Source organism: Sinocyclocheilus grahami, unplaced genomic scaffold, assembly GCF_001515645.1.
Source record: "Sinocyclocheilus grahami isolate Dianchi unplaced genomic scaffold, SAMN03320097.WGS_v1.1 scaffold331.1, whole genome shotgun sequence".
NCBI classification, from domain to species: domain Eukaryota; kingdom Metazoa; phylum Chordata; class Actinopteri; order Cypriniformes; family Cyprinidae; genus Sinocyclocheilus; species Sinocyclocheilus grahami.
Window position 1 is genome coordinate 765,116 of NW_015505510.1, and position 13,947 is coordinate 779,062.

Genomic DNA, 13,947 nt, shown 5'->3' on the forward strand with positions numbered 1-13,947 from the left:
ATTATTTTACAGCATTATTAAATATAGCCTTATTTATTATGCCAAAAATAATGCTAATTTAAATGTTTCAAAAGTTTACTTGCATTTGATAATATGATGTCATGCATCCCACAAGCTGTTATGTTACAATCATACACATTATATGATATTATTGATATTCATTTTATAAATAAATGTGCAATTACAATTCCAAACCGCTAGATGGTAATTGTAGCCCTACTGAGACATGACTACTGGCAACGTTAGAGATCAGTGTTATGTTTTGAATTTTTTTTACACGAGAGAGCAGTTTACTTGTAGTGATGGGAAGTTCGGATCATTTTACCGACTCGGACCTTTGAGTCTCGTTCAGCAAAATGAACGAATCTTTTTCCGAGTCATTTCGTTCTTTTTAACAAAATATAATTAAAATGTTACGTGCTACTTCCCTAATATGTCTACTACTTACGCAAACGTTGATCACACTACAAACAATACAAAACTGGGTCTTCAGTCTATGATTAGCTCGCCTCACCTCTTATCTGACGAGTCTTCGGGTTTGGGCTTATGGGGCTGTCACGTGATGAACGAACGACTCGGAAAAACCCGAAGACTCGAACCAGGTGAACTACTTGACTAATTCCAGTACAGAACCTACAGGATGTTGCGCATGCGCGACTGAACGAATCACTCCCCGAGACGACTCGTTCTCGAGCCGTTCGTTGTAGTTCTTGAAAAGGGATTTTTTTAAAAACGAAATAGCCCAACAAGCAATAGCCGTCATTTCAACGTCTTGGTTAAGGATAGACCCGATATAGTCCGGCTATGTGTAACCCACTTCTAGCCCAAATAACCTTGAATTTGGTTTCATGTCGTTTTTTGGCTAAATAACTTGTGAGATGTATGGTATTCCGTCATGTAAGCAAAGTCAACAGCATTTACAGGGTGTTTGGTTTCATTTCTTTTGTTCAAGAACGACCCAACACTTGTCGGAGAGCAGCGGGCAAACAACAAACGATGAAGGACATACCTACTTGGTCTTGTAAGTATCTGTGTTTTCGTTTTGACATCGTAGTTGATAGTGACCCTTGACTAGGCCCACGGTTCAGCACGCATGTGTTCAGAGGATTCATTGCAAAATTTAATAGAGTAAATGTTTTATAATTTGTATGTGTTTACAAACTCAATCGATTTTAAAACAGCGCAAGAGCAAACAACAGAACAAACACAGCTTTGACAAAGATTAATCCATATAAATTTTTACAGTGAATGCACTCAGAAGAATTGGAGAAACTGAGGTGGAGTTTCAACATCTGGAAAAGATCCGGGCAGCAATTGTAAAAAAAATAAATAAATAAGAAAAACCTCTCCAAAACAACATTTCCTCACTAAAGCTCTCATCTTTGACAAAGTACGTCATTTATTTTAATTATTATATTGAATTTGTTACTTGTTAGATACAGAGAGAGCATGAGCTAATTGAATAAGAATATCTTTGTCACTGTACAAGTAACGTTACAATAAGATTTATTTTGAAACTTCCAATTTGATAGTAAAGCTTAAGAATACAAATAATAAGTGCAAATAGCTCAGATGTGCAATGCAGCATTCAAACCTAAACAGAAAACATAATGTAATAAAACAATAGGAGTGAATTTATTATTCCATGTACATTTGAGGTTAATGTGTGTACTGGGCTACTTTTTAGTTACAGCAGCTATCACTGTGTTATGAAGTCAGTTGTGCCAGACAATTCTGGAGGCAGAGACAGATTGTGGGGGGCACTATATGGAAAAACTTAAACTGCTGGAATAAAGAGTTTTAAAGGGTTAGTGATGGAAACTTGCAGGTCAATGGGCATCAGTGTTTAAGGTTGGTAAACACTTGTACACAGACACATATAATACTACCCGCCTGACATTGGCATGTGTTATTCAGGTGTCAAAGTTGTGCAGAGTTGAAGGAAGAAACCTCAAAGACAGTGCCAGAAGGATGCTGGACGGGTAAAGCCTACAAATCTTGCCACATTAATTGAACATTGTGGTGTCAATAATCAATAAGTTACAACGCAAATCAGACATTTAAAAAATAATTCCTTTACTAGTCATTTTGAAATGTCAAACTTTGTCTGCAATTGTTAACCACCTCAATCTGTGTTATATTTTAGGGTTTTAAAAAAATTCCCTCCTATCCAAATTCAACATGAAGAGGGGTGGTCCGCTGCAGAAAGAGGCATTTGAAAAGACGGCACTGTTCTCGGTCATCAGAGGTATGTGTATAAAACACACAACATTTACCAGAGAGCTTCTCTCTTTTTTAACACACTGAATGGTGATACACTATATATATATATATATATATATATATAATTTTTGTTTTTAGTAGGCATCCAAGCAAAAGAGAATGATTCCCTGTCACAATTAGTGTAATTAAAGTAAAAGATTTTGTCAAGCTTTTCTTGTGCTTTTTTTTTCTTATTTGTCAGATGCTGTGATGACCAACTTCCCGGCAGCAACAGAGTTGGACTTGAGGAATGCAGTTGGGAGGCATTTTAAACAAAAAATAAAACCAATAATTAATCATTTCCTTTAAGTTCACTGTTGTTTGTTTTATTTGTTAAAAGTAAACCAGCAAAAGGGTTAATCTTTTTTATGTTGTCATTTATCTGTAATGTTAAGTGTGATAACATGCTCTTGATTTGTATTAGATTTTTTTTTTCTTTTAAATATCTAAAGTTATTTAAAATATTTAAATGTTTTCATGTTTATATTTTTATTATCTTAAGTTGTTAAAAACTCCAGATTTTTCTATCATAATATTTATATTTGTGTATTGTATTTATACAATTTTATTTTGTCATTAATTATTTTGTATTTTTATCATTTTGTATTGTCTTAAAATGTCCAAGTCGTTAAAAATGTTATTTTTCTTAATAAAAGCTGTATAGTCAAAGATGAGAGCTTTAGTGAGGAAATGTTGTTTTGGAGAGTTTTTTTTTTTATTATTTTATTTTATTTTTTACAATTGCTGCCCGGATCTTTTCCAGATGTTGAAACTCCACCTCAGTTTCTCCAATTCTTCTGAGTGCATTCACTGTAAAATGTGGATTGCCATTTTGTTGTCTATTAGACGTATATATGTAGTCGTTTATTAGCCGTCTAATTGATGACTAGTCTATAAATGGGCTATGATTAGACGTCTATTAGATTTTCACTGACAGCCCAAATTTAGCCTCGTTTTAGCCTAGACGTCTAGGCTATATTTAGACGTCTAATAGACGTCTTTTAAACGCAAAATTGCTTGCTGGGTTTGAGGTGTCCTCAAAATAAAAATTCTATATCCTAAAATTGTTTGAAAAATATGTCAGTCTCCTCCTCTGCTGTGGGTGCGTTAGAAAGGCTTGAATGGGCCAAGTAGGTTAGTAATACGACCGAGTAGCTGTTGAGCAATATTTAACTTTCAATTGAGCGACCTACACTGGGCGTGACTTTCTGTAAATCTTGGACACTCGCGTTGTTCGCGTATTATCTCCTCATTTCTTGTCATATCTCCTATTGGACTCTGATGTTTAAGTTGTGCGGTGATGACAAGCACTTTCACTTTTAAAGTAACAGTCGCAAAACCTGGACGAATCGTGTGAAGTGCTTCATAAAGCCTGTTTTCCTCCGGACCAGTCTTCTAGGTTTTCTCAGCCAGAGGCTCTTTGATAATGTTGGAGTGTTTATTGACGATCTTTCTGGGCTTTATCTCCGTGCTGCTGTTCTGCGCTTTCTGCGGACGCAGAAGGTGAGTTTTCTGATATTTTGCTGCATGTTGGCAAATGTAGTCATGTAGACGATTTTCAATAGGCAGACGCCTTTTGTTCAAATATTTGAAGAAACATGATGCATCAACAGATTCATGATTAGTGTGAATGTCCAAACAGATGAAACTAAATGTTATAATCGTCATTCATCACTTAAAGTACATTTAAGCCGCGTTGGTACTGAAGTGTCTGTTAAGACGATATGAATAATTCACAGCAGGACTGGCAGCTTGTTTACTCCGTTTGAAATTGAACCTTTCAATAGAAGGCTTCCAGTGCGGGTAGTCCCACAAGAATCTTTTCTTTCGAACAATATGAACCGATTCAGTGACTCGATTACGTAATCGCGTTGTCCTCTAATTAATAAAGCCATATGTAGAGGTACAATTTTTTATTACATGTTATTTATAAAGATGCTTATAATTTAATTGGTTGCAGTACCATTTGTTGCAGCCATGATTTGGTTTATAAATCATTACGTCATCTTAAAGGGGTCCTATTATGCTTTTTCACTTTTTTAATTTTAGTCAGTGTGTAGTGTGTATGTTTGGGCATAAAAAAACCCCAATTTGCTATTGTGTGCTGCGCATTTTACTGAGGACAGCTTCCACAACATGAGGGAGTACAGTGCCGGATTCGCCAAAAAGTTTTTGTTGAAAGACGGAGCAAGGGGCGTGGCAGTACTGAAACACTGTCTAAGCTGTTCGCCAATCACAACGCACTGGGACAGCTAACCAATCACAACACTTTTTGTTTTTCGGAAGGCGGACCTTCATCAAAGCCGGAACTAATCGAGCCGTTTGTGCCAGGCTGGGGAGAAAGGTATTTTAATAATGTAAATTATGTGAAAAATAATGCGTTTTTCGAACCACCAAGCATGAGAGCATGTTCTAGTACACCCCCAAAACAAAATCAAGACTTTGTAAAAGAGCATAATAGGACCCCTTTAAATATAATTCTTTAATTATATATTATATTTTATAATATAATTCTAACCAATCGTTCAGAGCTGCGTTTCCCAAAAGCATCGTATCTGTAGTAGATCGTATTAGAGACCACTGGTACATGCATTGTGAACTGGTTTAAATGGTTAATTGAAAAAATTTGACTGAAAGATCGACTCATTCACGAATCGGCATTATTTTGGAGCAAACTAAGATCCTATTGATTCAAAACCTCTTGTTTGCATGTTGAAACAAGGATGTGCATTGCAACATAACTGAAGCACACTGCATGTAACCTATTAACACACAACTGTTAAAGGGGTCATGTGATGCGATTTAACATTTTAATTTCTCTTTGGAGTGTTACAAGCTATTGGTGCATAAAGAAGATCTGTAAAGCTGCAAAGACTAAAGTCTCAAATCCAAAGAGATATTCTTTATAAGAGTTAAGAGTCAATCACGCCCTCCTAAAACGGCTAGTTCTAACACGCCCCAACATATCTACCTCACTATGTGGGAAGATTTGCATAACACCACCCAAATGTTCAGGCAAAGAAAGAAGTCGTAACTTTGATTCTCGCTGTAGTATTGTTGCTGCTGCTGCCGCCGCCATGTTGTGGAGACGCTGTGTGTTTCGTTGTGAAAGCGAAACTACTTTGTTTGGCCTTCCAAAAGAGGACGATATCCGCTTCGTCATACCTAGAGCTGAACCGTGCTGGTCGCTGAGGATCACCAGATCGGCTTTCACCATGGACGAAGCGGAGTCCAGCCCAGGGTCGTCACATGTGGTTGCCACAAGCGGCCCAGCCGCTCCTTTGTCGAATCCGCTGTGTTTCGTTGTGAAAGCGAAACTACTTTGTTTGGCCTTCCAAAAGAGGACACAACTAGAAATCAGTGGTTAAGTTGTATTTACAACACTGTTCCAGAACAGTTCAACCCAAATATTCAGATGTGTGCAGCACATTTTGCGGATGAGGACGGTTTCCTGTGAGAGTAGCCTACAATGCCGGTGTTTGTTTCTATAAAGTGGGGCAGTTCCAACTTTGCTAGGACAGTCTGGTACTCACAGCCTGTAAGTACGTTTTTTATATTTAAAGAATTTGCCACTGACGATTCAAACGCGAGTTTTGAGTAGTGTAGAGTAGCGCTTGTTGTTTGTCGTTTCTCCAGACATGGTTTTATGTTTACGCAGCGCGATACACAACGAATAAAAAGACAGTATAAGTCATTGTAATCAGTAATTATGTCCCCACTGGATGCAACAAATGCCTCATTTGTAATGGGTTTTATTGTTTTTGTCTTGTCGCGCCGGGACACAGGGCATCACAGTATGTTAAGGGGCGTAACATTTCCGTCACATGCTTGAGGTATTCAGCCAATCACAACGCACTGGATAGCTGGCCAATCGGAGCACACCTCGCTTTTCAGAACGATGAACTTTGTAAACATCAACACGTTTCAGAAAGGCGGGGCATAGAGAAGCAACAATAATGTACATTATGTGGAAAATAATGTGTTTTTTTAACCTTAAACCGCATAAACACATTGCATTACACCAAATACACAACATAATGTTCTTTTTAGCAGCATCATACGACCCCTTTAAGTTAACCTGAAAATTAACATCCGTACTTAATTTGTGTATAGTCTCTGTGCAGAGGCTTTTAGTCAGAGATTTACCCCACTATGGGCTGCAGTGTTTACTTGTTCAGTTAGCGAGCTGCAGTCTCAAAAGGATGTTTGGAGAACTAATTCCCAAAGGGCCACCCCATCCTTTTCTGGTCAGTCTCTAAAAGTAGGACATGGGAGATATACATCAGCAGTAGATCATTACACAGTATTCTCAGTAACTGAGTCCTGGTTTTATCATTTGAGATAAAACTTGCTGTTAAAACAAACTGAAACAATGAAGCATTTTGTTTAGCACAATTATATCATTGCTTTACCACAGAGAACATTAAGTAAGCAGGTGAACTATGTGGTTGGGGTTTGTTTGAGTTTGTGTGTTTGTCTGAGTGAGTATTATATAATGACATAGAATGGCAGTCTCTTAGACATAGTTGAAACGAGCATGTTAAAAAAAAAAAACATGACTGTTACATTGTGTGTGCATGCTGCAGGAAGGACGGTGAGCCGCCGCTGATTAAAGGCTGGATTCCATTCATGGGAAAAGCTTTAGAATTCAGAAAAAACTCTCAGCAGTTTCTTACACAACTGCAGCAGGAGCATGGAGATATTTTTACTGTACTTATAGCAGGTACATCTGACAAACACACACACATGTTTATTTAGCATTATTTATACACAAATATATATATTTTTAAACGAGAACATCTGACTTCTAACAAAATGAATATTTTGTCATTTTTAACTGAACTTTGTACTCCCTGGTTTCCTTTTGCTCTTCCTCTCAGACACACTGTTATGCAACACATGCTGACATAGTTATTGTAATTAAAAAGATATGGTCCTGAAAGAGGATAGCAATTTTTTAATAGCTTAAAATAAGGTTACAGTTTTTATAACCGTAAAAGAGAAAGTGTATATTTTAGATCAGGGGAGCCCAACCCTGCTCCTGGCGATCGACTCTCCTGCAAAGTTCAGCTCCAACCCTAATCAAACACACCTGAAGCAACTAATTAAGGTATTCAGGATCACTTAAAAAGTAAAGGCAGGTGTCTTTGATTAGAGTTGGAGCTAAACTTTGCAGGACAGTCGATCGCCAGGAGCAGGGTTTGAACCGTAAAAGAGAAAGTGTATATTTTAGATCAGGGGAGCCCAACCCTGCTCCTGGCGATCGACTCTCCTGCAAAGTTCAGCTCCAACCCTAATCAAACACACCTGAAGCAACTAATTAAGGTATTCAGGATCACTTAAAAAGTAAAGGCAGGTGTCTTTGATTAGAGTTGGAGCTAAACTTTGCAGGACAGTCGATCGCCAGGAGCAGGGTTTGCACACCTGTTTTAGATGCTTTAATTCATCACCGTTTTACCCCCCCCATGTCATTTTTCAATAAATTTGAGGTGATTTTTATTATTATTATTTTGTACTTTTTTTCGGGGTAGTTTCTAGGTGGTTTACTAAACAAAATCAAAAGAGTCCACTCTGACTCAGAAAGTCTGATATTATGGTACAGTACCTATATTTGTTCCTCCTTGGAGTTTTATTTTATTTTTTATTTGTTTTGTTTGTGTGTTTTTATTTTATTTTGTCTTCTTGAGAATTGTAAGTCTGTAGCACCAAGAGAAAGTTACAAGTTGTGAAATCCTTAGAGATTAGTTCTAAGTGATGTTAGCAGACACAACTAAAATCATGCAAAAAATATAGAACAAAAAATTATCTGGAAAAAAAAACATTATCTGAAGTAGAGCTTGTCAAACTGCTGGACATTATGCATTATGTCATGACATACAGCTATTTATTTTGTATGTTTCTTTAGGAAGGTACATAACATTCATAATGAACCCCCTCCAGTACCCGTCTGTGATCAAACATGGAAAACAGCTGGATTTTCACACGTTTTCAGACAGCGCAGCATCCAGGACGTTTGGTTACCCACCGGTCCTGAGTGGCCTCTTCCCTGGAATGAATGACAGCCTCAAGCGGAGTTACACTCTGCTGCAGGGGCCTGCCCTCGACCCGCTCATGTTCAGCATGATGGGAAACTTACAGCAGGTCCTGCGACGCCGTTTTCTGCCCAGTGAAGCGTCTGGGTCTGATGGCGACTGGCAAGAGGCGGAACTATATGAGTTCTGTAAATGCGTAATGTTTCAGACCACATTTAACACGCTATATGGACATTCGTCAAATCTGCATCTGGATCAGCTGCGAGAGGACTTTGAGAAGTTCGATGCCATTTTCCCTTTACTAATGGCCTGTGTTCCCATCGCCTTGCTGGGAAAGACCAAAGAAATTCGTGAGAAGCTGACAAGATTTTTCCATCCTCAAAGAATGGCAGAATGGAGGGCTCCATGCGAGTTCATACAGACCCGAACGGCCCTGTTCCAGGAGTATGACACGCTTCAGGACAGAGATAAAGCAGGTGACTCTCCCACATGCACACACACAAACATACACACTCATACAGAAAATCTAAAATCCTTCTTGCGGGGCCCACATATGACTGTGAAGTGTGTTGCTTATGGTAAATGTCCCATCTACAGAAGTATGATAATTTTCCCATCATGACATGAAGAACCCTGGTCTTCAGATTTTGTGCACCAAAAGAGATTATTTAAATATTAAGTAAATGTACCACAATTCTCACAAAAAAGGAGTGTTTACACAGACTTTTTACAGTAGTTTTAGAGGCAGCATAGATGCTGTCCTTAAGCATGTATTAAACAATAACACTAAACGAACAGAAATATGCAATGTAAAAAATGACCGTGAATTTAACAGTAAAAGACTGTAAAAATGCTACAGTAAAAACCTGTTAAATGGTTAACGGTAAATTCCCCCACTATATACGGTGAAAAACTGTATTGGACATTACATGTAATTTTACGGTAGTATTCCGTTTTTGGAAGTGAAAAAGACTGTATAATTTACAGTGAATAGCCATTTTTTGTTGAAATAACTATGTTTCTTCTTAGTTTTTTCTTATCAGTTTTGTATATTAGGGTTGTGTGTTACACCTAATGTTGTTAAATGAATGTTTATTGCATTATTTCAGTTTCATGTGTGTTACCATGATGGTGTTTAGTGTTTGTGTGAATGCCACTGTGCACCTTCTATATATGTTATTATTGAAAAGCTTCTTGTGATGGGCTTTGGTTCATCGTGACTTTCTCATCACCACCTGCATTTGGTGGTTATCAGTGTATTACAAAGGTACAAAACAGATTTCAGTACTTCAGTAGGTTGATATATTAACATTATTTCAGTTAATGAAATTACGGTATTTAACTGTAAATTTAAGTTAAAACCTAAAATGGTGCTACCGTATTTTTTACGGTAAAATTCTGGCAATCACAGCTGCCGGTTTTTTACCGTAAATTTTACAGAATTTTTTTACAGTGTGGTTAATGTGTCAATTTAACTACACTTTGTTATATGAACAGTAAGTACACAGTGTTAAGTCTCATAGTTAGTTGTAATCTGTATGGTTGTGTTTCAATAAAATGAATCAGATCATAAGAGTAATTGGTCCAGGAATCGGACTTTACTAGTTGCGCTGTCTGTTTTGCGCTTAAGATTGACAATAATTAGGGCACTATGAAATCCATTTTACTTTTTGCCAAATTCTGTTTTTTCAATTAAAATTTTTCTAGACTCTGTTTTAATGGTTAAATTAAATTTTATTAATAAAAAAGCATGCCTAAAAGCATTTAAATTGAAATCATAAAGCTTACACAATTTAACATCAATTTATTAAAAGTTGAACAAAAATTACATTTTTAAGGCCTTATGAAATATGTTATATTTTTTCTCAGATTCAGTTTTTTTTTAACTAAATTCTGTGTTTTCCAGTAATTTTCTGGATTCCATTTTAATTGTTTCATTAAATTGTAGTAATCAAAAAACAAACAAAAAAATTATTATTTTATTTTACTTTTACATTTTTTTCCTTCAGAAATACTGTGTTTTTCTGGTAAATAATTTTTATAATAAATATTGCTTTAAAATTATGTTTTAATGCAAATTTTATTAGTAGCAATAGCAAAATTATATGCGTTATACAGTACATTTTTTATGACCTGATTCCTTGATTCTGTCTGCATTTTCCTCTTCTTTTTTTTTCTTTTCATTTTTCCTTGACAGGACAGTAGAGATATGATAGGAAGTGAGTGGGAGAGTTAGAATGGGGGAGTTGGGAATGGGAAAGGTCCATGAGGCAGGATTCGATCTCGGGACACCCGAAGCGCAACTGCGCCATATACACACACACACACACTTTAATTTCAGTTTTAGTGATTTTTTTTTTTTTGATACTTCAAATTAAACTTGTTTTATTTCATGTAGTTGCCAGGGCAGCATTTATTGTCAGACATTATTGCTGATTTGACTCGTTTTAATGAATCATAATCTTGACAAACTGCTTTGGAGATTTCGGTACTTCCCCATTCAAGTATAAAAGACTTGTACATGCATGCCTGTTCCCCACATTAGAGAGTTAGAATGGGAAAGGTCCATGAGGCAGGATTCGATCTCGGGACACCCGAAGCGCAACTGCGCCATATACACACACACACACACTTTAATTTCAGTTTTAGTGATTTTTTTTTTTTTGATACTTCAAATTAAACTTGTTTTATTTCATGTAGTTGCCAGGGCAGCATTTATTGTCAGACATTATTGCTGATTTGACTCGTTTTAATGAATCATAATCTTGACAAACTGCTTTGGAGATTTCGGTACTTCCCCATTCAAGTATAAAAGACTTGTACATGCATGCCTGTTCCCCACATTATATTCCTGCCTTGGGGTGTTGCCAAGATGACTGTTGATAACTGGCTTGTAAATTGACTTGTGTTAAAGGGTCTTTTTGCCATCAGTTTCTGTCTGATGAAATGCTGGATGCAGGATGTGCATGAACAAATACAGTATTACACACAACGAACGCTCATCGTGACTTTGCTGCATTGGTTTGGACCAGTGCCCAATGGTTTACACACACATACACTTAGCTTTCTTTCTGTCTCTGTCCACAGCACATCATTTTGCCATGCTGTGGGCATCAGTGGGAAACACTATCCCAGCAGCCTTCTGGTGTCTTTACCACCTCATCTCCTGCCCGGAAGCCCTTGAAGCAGTGAGAGCAGAGATTGTCAATGTGGTTGGAGAGAAGAACATGCAGTTGGTCTTTGAAGAAGACATCACAATTACACGACAGCAACTAGAACAGATGGTTTACCTGGGTAACACACACACATTCTTACATAGTAACCCATCAAACACATTTTAATTATTGTCTAAGCAGTGCTATCGATTTTAAGTTACTATGCCAGTTTTCAAGTTCAGTCTTTTTCTCTCTACAGAGAGTTCAGTAAACGAGAGTTTACGTCTCTCCTCTGTATCAATGAACATCCGTGTGGTTCAGGAAGATTTCTATTTGCGTCTGGATGCCCAGCATTCAATCAACGTACGAAAAGATGACATTGTTGCTCTTTACCCACAAACCACACACCTTGACCCTGAAATATACGATCAGCCTCAGGTAACATGCATCTGCAGCTGCCTAGATCAGTGATTCTCAACCAGAACGCCTCTTACTTCAAGCCTCAGTAATTATTATCAATGCTGAAGACAATTTTTGCTGCTTCATATTATTGTGGAAACTGCAATTATTATTTTATTATTATATTACCATTCAAAAGTTTAGGGAGAGTAAGATTTCAAAAAAGAAATGAATACATAAATTAATACTTATTACTAAATTAATCAAAAGGAAAGACTTGTAAAGAATGGTACAACATGATTCTGTTCTGAATAAATGCTGTTCTTTTGAATTTTCTACTCATAACAAAATGCTGAAAAAAAATCTGAGGATTTCCACAAAAATATTAAACAAATACCATTTTCATCATTGATGATAATAAGAATTATTATCAATAATTGAGTATCAATAATACCAGCATACTGTAATGATTTCTGAAGGATCACGTGACACAGAAGACTGGAGTAATTACCATCAAAGGAATAAATTACAATTTATTACTCATCCAATAAATCCTAAACAACTAGAAGTCACAGCTTTTGAATACTGTTATGGACAACGGGGGACATGAAGTCAAAAAGTTGAGAATCACTGCTCTAGATCCACCTAGCAGACCTCATTGTAAACATACTTCTTTATTGTTAGAAAACGTATTTATTGAAATGTCTTTTATGTGTGGTTTCTTGTAGCGCTTCCAATTTGACCGTTTTGTGGAGGATGGGAAGGAAAAAACAGATTTTTATAAATGTGGCCAGAAGGTCCGGTACTACCGTATGCCTTTCGGCTCTGGAGCCACACAGTGTCCAGGGCGGTTTTTTGCGATGAATGAGCTGAAGCAGTTTGTGTGTGTGGCCTTGCTCATGTGGGAAATGCAGTGGCTGGAGAACCAGCAGGAGGCGATGCTAGACAACAGCCGTGCTGGTCTGGGCATCATGCCACCTGCTAATCAAATCACTTTCAGATACAGAACTAGAAAACCAGGGGACAGTATGAAGAGGGATGAATTAACTAAATGAATAGAGAGTGACTGTCGTCTGGTCAGTGCTTGTGTATTTTCCTTTCATTTTTTCACAGGGTGCATGCAAAGATTTTGTAAATAATGCAAGCTGCAGTATACATAACACTGCCATGGAAAAATCTCATCTTTGAATGAGCTAAACATACAGTATACACTGCAGTTTGAATCAGGGTTGATGCATTACAGTGAACAGCTTTCTTTGTATAGTATCTCACAGAAGCGAGTACACCCCTCACATTTTTGTAAATATTTTATTATATCTTTTCATGTGACAACACTGAAGAAATGACACTTTGCTACAATGTAAAGTATTGAGTGTACAGCTTGTATAACATTGTAAATTTGCTGTCCCCTCAAAATAACTCAACACACAGCCATTAATGTCTAAACCGCTGGCCACAACAGTGAGTACACCCCTAAGTGAAAATGTCCAAATTGGGCCCAATTAGCCATTTTCTCTCCCGGTGTCATGTGACTCATTAGTGTTACAAGGTCTCAGGTGTGAATGGGGAGCAGGTGTGTTAAATTTGGTGTTATTGCTCTCACTCTATGTAGACTTTAGTGGCTGTGTGTTGAGTTATTTTGAGGGGACAGCAAATTTACACTGTTATACAAGCTGTACACTCACTACTTTACATTGTAGCAAAGTGTCATTTCTTCAGTGTTGTCGCATGAAAATATATAATAAAATATTTACAAAAATGTGAGGGGTGTACTCACTTCTGTCAGATACTGTATATGCTACTGTGAGGTAAGGACAGCTTTTCAAACATCTTACCTCTCATAAATCAATTTTATCCTTTCACTGGGTGTAAAATAAAGTGGCAAAGGCTGCACATGCCAGTAAACGGGATTTCATGCACTGCAGTCTGCAGCTCATCATCTAGACCAAGTGTGCCCAACCCTGCTCCTGGCGATCGACTGTCCTGCAAAGTTTAGCTCCAACTCTAATCAAAGACACCTGACTTTAATTTTTAGCTGATCTTGAATACCCTAATTAGTTGCTTCAGGTGTGTTTGATTAGGGTTGGAGCTGAACTTTG

At 37.2% G+C, this 13,947-nt stretch overlaps 1 protein-coding gene across 3 annotated transcripts; it reads left to right on the top strand.

Annotated features, from left to right (window-relative positions):
• The first annotated feature begins 3,457 nt into the window (after positions 1-3,457).
• cyp7b1 (cytochrome P450, family 7, subfamily B, polypeptide 1) lies at positions 3,458-13,169 on the top strand. 3 transcript variants are annotated; one of them, XR_001611059.1, is made up of 7 exons: positions 3,458-3,765; positions 6,849-6,985; positions 8,168-8,770; positions 11,382-11,588; positions 11,709-11,887; positions 12,577-12,962; positions 13,054-13,169. XR_001611059.1 is itself a non-coding variant. In XM_016295195.1 (6 exons), exons 1-6 carry the CDS (start codon positions 3,689-3,691, stop codon positions 12,901-12,903), a joined length of 1,530 nt encoding a protein of 509 aa, XP_016150681.1. In that variant the 5' UTR covers positions 3,458-3,688; the 3' UTR covers positions 12,904-13,033. The 3 variants fall into 3 exon arrangements, 2 of the variants coding, with proteins under 2 accessions (XP_016150681.1, XP_016150682.1); XM_016295195.1 differs by lacking the exon at positions 13,054-13,169 and having other exon boundaries at positions 12,577-13,033; XM_016295196.1 differs by lacking the exons at positions 3,458-3,765; positions 6,849-6,985; positions 13,054-13,169 and adding an exon at positions 7,798-7,858 and having other exon boundaries at positions 12,577-13,033.
• Positions 13,170-13,947: the final 778 nt, after the last annotated feature.